General features: G+C 43.4%; 1 protein-coding gene across 1 annotated transcript in view; it reads left to right on the top strand.

The window, feature by feature from the left end:
- LOC143518775 (transmembrane protein 47-like) overlaps positions 1-2,904 on the top strand; it is a 13,565-nt gene extending 10,661 nt beyond the window's left edge. The window contains exon 3 of the mRNA XM_077011532.1: positions 1,598-2,904. Coding sequence (XP_076867647.1) covers positions 1,598-1,779 — 182 coding nt within the window. The 3' untranslated portion in view covers positions 1,780-2,904. The remainder of the gene's footprint in view (positions 1-1,597) is intronic.
- The last annotated feature ends 2,581 nt before the right edge of the window (positions 2,905-5,485 follow it).

Here is a 5,485-nt window from a genome sequence, read left to right as displayed (position 1 = left end):
TGGCAGGAGATGATGTCGTAGGACTGGAGATGATGTCATACGACTGGAGGTGGAGGTGGAATGTTGGAGATGCTGGATGCTCCATGTTTCATTTTGTAGTGGGAGGAGCTAAGCTTTCTTTGGACACGTCATGGCTACGATTCAGATTCCATTGGGCTGATGCCCTTGAGCTGCTGTTCCTATGACTTGGTAATTGGCTTGTTCTTCATTTGCAGGTAAATATTTGGGATTGTTTGAATTCCTTTATTTTGGAAAAGTTCTAAAAAGTGAAATAAAGGTGTTGGGTGAGAGACAGGGAATGAGGTCTTTTCACACCATGCGAGGAAGGCAGATAACCTGCATTTGATCCAACAGTTATGCTTACTGAATGTACTTCTGAACTGTAAACTCTTACTACTTTTTTGCTGGTTCAAAATGTTGGCTGCAAACCCTTTCAAGCTCTCTTGGGGCTGTTCCTAAGACAACAGTTTGGCTTTCATGGATTCCACTGCGATGTCACAGCAGGATCCAGACAGCTGGTTCTAGCAGGACAGATGTGGGAATTTATCAGTGCCTTACTGGGACAGTGGCGCTGGGTTCACTGGGCTCACTGGTTTCATGTTGTGCTTGTTTGTCCATATGATCTGTTCACAGAGTATTAAAGTTTTATATGATGTGTGTGCAGTTTACGGTTTCAGACATCCACTTCACATTCCATGCATGAATGTGAATCATGTTGTGCAGTAGTTAAATACAGTCTGTTGCTTAGGAATGTTGTGTGTATAGAGTGAAACAAAGAGAAAGTAGAAAGGCAGCAATGAGAGAAAGAAAGTGTGTTTGGTACGATTGTAGTGAGCAGTAGTGTGCAGCTGTTTATGTCTGATTGAGAAGGGCAGAGACTGTGAGAGAGCCCCCAGGGAGTGTGTGTGTGTGTGTGTGTGTGTGTGTGTGTGTGTGTGTGTGTGTGTGTGTGTGTGTGTGTGTGTGTGTGTGTGTGTGTCAGTGGTGTCCCCTCATCCCCCACTGATTCATTGCTCCAGTTTCCCACCAGTGGCTTTCTACACACACACACACACACACACACACAGCTGTGTTCCCATTATTCAGAGCAAGCCACTCTACAAGAACCTGCAGGCTCACACAGGCATGACCGTGACTCTGAGTTAGCGTATCAGCACGCGTTGGCATATTCATTAGTCCTAGTGCAGAGCATCCTCTGCATTTAGCCACAGATTAGCGCAGCAGCAGGTCATGTGACTGGAGAGGTGCAAGTGAGTACCCTAGTCTCGGTGCTCACAGGTTAATAATGAAAAGCAGGAAAGTTTCTTCAATTTATCATTCATTCTTCTCCTAAATTGCCTCGATGATGATGAATCACTCAACTTGACTTTGTCTTGGCTAGTTTGAAGGTGATTTTAATGTGGTAAATCACCATCGCAGTCGCTCCAGTTAATGTTCCTGTTTCTCATGGCAATGTGACAGGTGTGACTCTAGTTGACCTGAAGTCTGAGCCAGACACATTCTGGCTGAATTTTGGTTTATATATTATGTAAATCAATATGCCAATATATCCCATTTTGTTCTCTCTCTCTCTCTCTCTTTCTCTCTCTCTACACAGTGGTTCTCCAGGCCTGTGCTCTGGTGCTCTACCCAATCAAATTCATCGATGGCAAGATGCTTCAGACGTACCATGAGTTTAACTGGGGGTATGGTCTTGGCTGGGGAGCGACCATCTTTATGTTGGGAGGGGGGATACTCCTGTGCCTCCGAACAGACATGTATGAGGACGGCATGTACTGAGGCCTCACCGACATGCACAAGCACACCTACATGCACAAAGAGATGCATGCACACATACACACGCACGCACGCACGCACACACACACACGCACACACACACACGCACGCACGCACACACACACACACACACACACACACACACACACACACACACACACACACACACACACACACACACACACACACACACACACACAGGTTAGGAGTGGCCACTGTATATCTCACATTTACTTGCACAGGTATAAATAGAAAGGTTCTGATGACGTTTCAGTACTGTATACCACATATTTATGCAAGAGAGGACACAGTTTGGAGCATGTGTCTCTAAGACAAAGAGCCTGGACATGGTCCATATATCTACACTATATAACACTACAAACACTGACATGGCAAACATCATGAAAAGTTCACAGGTTTGCAAACACAACTGTACACACATTTTTCAATCTTACTTATAAAAGGTCAACCACATATTTCAATGTTAACATACATACAAACACATGCAGACACACACACACACACACACACTTAAGCATGCAATTCTGGCAACTCTGGTAAATATAGAGAGAGCGAACAGGCCAAAGTTTATGCCTACCAGCCAGTATAGGACAGATAAAGAGCTACAGGAGAGATGAAGTATGAGGAACAGCTGTGTGAATTGTGAAAAGGACCACAACTCCCACAATTCTCTGTGTGGGCCCTGTGGTCATTTTGAGAGACTGAGGTGTGCCACTCCTCCTCTTTCCTTGACCTCAGACCTTTTCAGCAGCGTATTCCCTGGATCTCCAGTCGAGAGAAGACAAGGAAAGAGAAGTTTAAAGTTAACCAAAATCCCCAGGGATTGGTTTCTTTTTAAAGACATATATACTATTTTGTATATTTCTTGTGTTGCACTATGATAGAGATCATATCATCTTGCTAACATGTTTATATATTGTCCAGGCATTATGTATAATTGAATTTGAGGTATATATTTTACGTTATATTCTTTGATAATTTGCAGTTTTTGAAACTGTGGCTGGATTTGGTGGAGAGGTGAAGACACTTTCTGTGCTATTGCTTTACAGCATACGTGACTCTTGACTCTTTCTTCATTTAAAGTCAATAAATGGTACTGCTGAATGAGCCATTGTTGTTCTCTTTTTAAATGACCCTTATAGAAACTTTAACTGATTTAGTAATTGCTCACAAAACCACACATATCAAAAAGGATCCCATATGCCATCCACAAGCAAACTACAAAGCAACCCCAAAGGCAAATACATTTTTCAATTAATTATTTAAAGCTATCCAAAAACAACAACAGTTCCTTGGCAGTATAACAACAATCTAACTATTACTAGGCCTCAGGAATGACTGAACCTCTGAACTATGGCTGTTCAAAAACATGCATGCATAACACTAGCAATGCCATTGAAAGAAAAAAATACATTCTAGTATTTCTAGAATACAGGTAGAAACATTGCTGGGTTCCATCTGTCACCCTTATGACCAGTTTCCACATCCCAAAATACCCATGAGCTGCTAGGGCTGGAATGTCTTACTCTAAAGGGGGGGGGGGGGGGGGGGGGGGGTGTAGATGTAACACCAGATGCAGCCTGGGTTAGGAAGTGGCATGGCTGACACCCAGTAGCCCCCACCACCCCATCCCGTCGCTCTGCCAGGCCGGATGAAGGCTCCAGGCCAACAAGCCGCTCTGGCCAGAACAACACGAAACCAGCAGCCCAATTATGGGAGCCGTTAAAGGGGAGCGTAAGGGCGAGATTGGCTGGAAGGCCCGAAGTTAGAGGGCAGCGCTACAATGAGCTCCCGGGCCCCAGGTGCCAGGATATTGATGAGGCTTGGAGTGGAGCCATTCTGCAGCTGCTTTAATGGAAGAGAGGTGAGCAGGACCCGGTTTGGAGAGCTGTAGACCTGAACTCAGCCACTCTGTACCAGCTCAGGACTATATTCTGCTGTCTGCTGGGCTTCAGAAGAGAGCCAGTGTCCTGTTTCTCATTCCCGAGAGATGAAGAGATCCTGGAGACCCTGGCTGTAGCGTAGTGGGGATGCAATCAGTAATTAGATGAGAACAAGCCCGATAAGGTTATCATGGCATGTTGTGACTGCACATACTACCCAACAGGGACTTGGGACGTGCTGCTGTATCTGCTAAGCAAGACATAAACTGTTGGCAGGCTTGGATAATCAAACGGTGTTATTAGCCAAGCAGAGAGAATACAGTCTTAGACCTGCCTTAGCACTCATGAGGCTTTCTGTGCAAAAACAGATCTGCTATTCTGATGGGGCAACACAACTCTCCAGGGCTACTTTAGTGACCCTTCTCTCTGTCTTTCCCTCTCTCTCCCTCTCTCTCTATCTATGTGTCTGTCTCTCTGTCTATGTCTCTTTCACCATCTCTCTCTGTGTCTGTTTCTCTCTCCCTGTATCTCTTTCACCCTCTCTCGCTTTCTCTCTCTCTCTCTCTCTCTGTGTCTCCCTTTCTCTATCTGTCTCTCCCTCTGTCTCTTTCACCATCTCTCTCTCTCTCTCTCTCTCTCTCTCTCTCTCTCTCTCTCTCTCTCTGTCTCTTGCTCTCTCAACCTCCCTAACCAATTTCAGCTCTTTTCAATGCCAGGCTAACGATGTGCTGGTCTAAAATTAGACTCTCTCTGCGCCTGTCTTGCCATCATTAGTGTTAAAGGAAAATATGAAAGTAAGTTCCATCTATTCTCTTTACCCTCCCTGCAATGTGGAAAGACCTCTCTGCTTCCGGCTCTCTCACATTCCACTCTCGTTTTCCACTCTCACAAACCGCAATTTTCAAACACGAAAAACACATTTTATGCTGGTTCTGTCCTTAAAACTAGTTCATCACAGCCATGAGAACATTTTAGATTTCTTTTATTATTTATATTAAAATTCATTATTTAAACCAATGTGTTAACAAGTTTTGCAAGGCAAACTAAATTCTAAAATTTGCTATCTACCTCACATAACCTTTCAGTGTGGTAGGCTAATTGTTCATCAGTTATCCACCGAGTCCTTTAATGGCTAAATAAACAGTGTTACTCCTCCATTGCTCCCTACAGGGATGACAAGATTACAGTTTTAGTTAGGTATGACAATATAACCATATACAACAAAATAACTCATACATCTCGCACTGGAAACAACAAAACAGTACAAGCTTGTATATTATAAAGTTCTAATGACAATTGTTTAACTAAAACCACAAGGCACTGTGAAGGTTTAGCTGACACAACTGAGCATTTGCTGATTAAAGTTGGCAATGTGCAGACTGATAGGATTTTGTGTTTCCTTGTCAGTGAATTAGTTTAAAGGATATTTAAATCCTAAAACAACTTGCTGCTTACACACTTCCGCATCTCACTAACAAAGGGTGTACGTAAAAAAAACACATAAAAGTTCTTCATAACTTAATGTTATAAAAAGCTTTTAATCACATTCAATTGCAGCAAAAGTTAAGTTTGCTAGCATTTTACCATAGCTGTAAATAAATATTACGGAAAGTTTAGAAGTGGTAGCATACACACACACACACACACACACACACACACACAAACTGCAAGGATACATAACCCTGCGTCTTCAGCTTAGAACACTGCAGCACTGTTATGTGAGCCCTGGGAGTTTTTCCTAATCTAATGCAGCAAGGCCCCAAACTTAAGAGCTCAGCGATTAGACAATAAGGCCTCTCTCTGCC

The sequence above is a fragment of the Brachyhypopomus gauderio genome, chromosome 7 (assembly GCF_052324685.1).
Source record: "Brachyhypopomus gauderio isolate BG-103 chromosome 7, BGAUD_0.2, whole genome shotgun sequence".
Classification (NCBI taxonomy): Eukaryota; Metazoa; Chordata; class Actinopteri; order Gymnotiformes; family Hypopomidae; genus Brachyhypopomus; species Brachyhypopomus gauderio.
The sequence above is the reverse complement of the archived record's forward strand: the minus strand, read 5'-3'. Positions and strand labels throughout refer to the sequence as shown.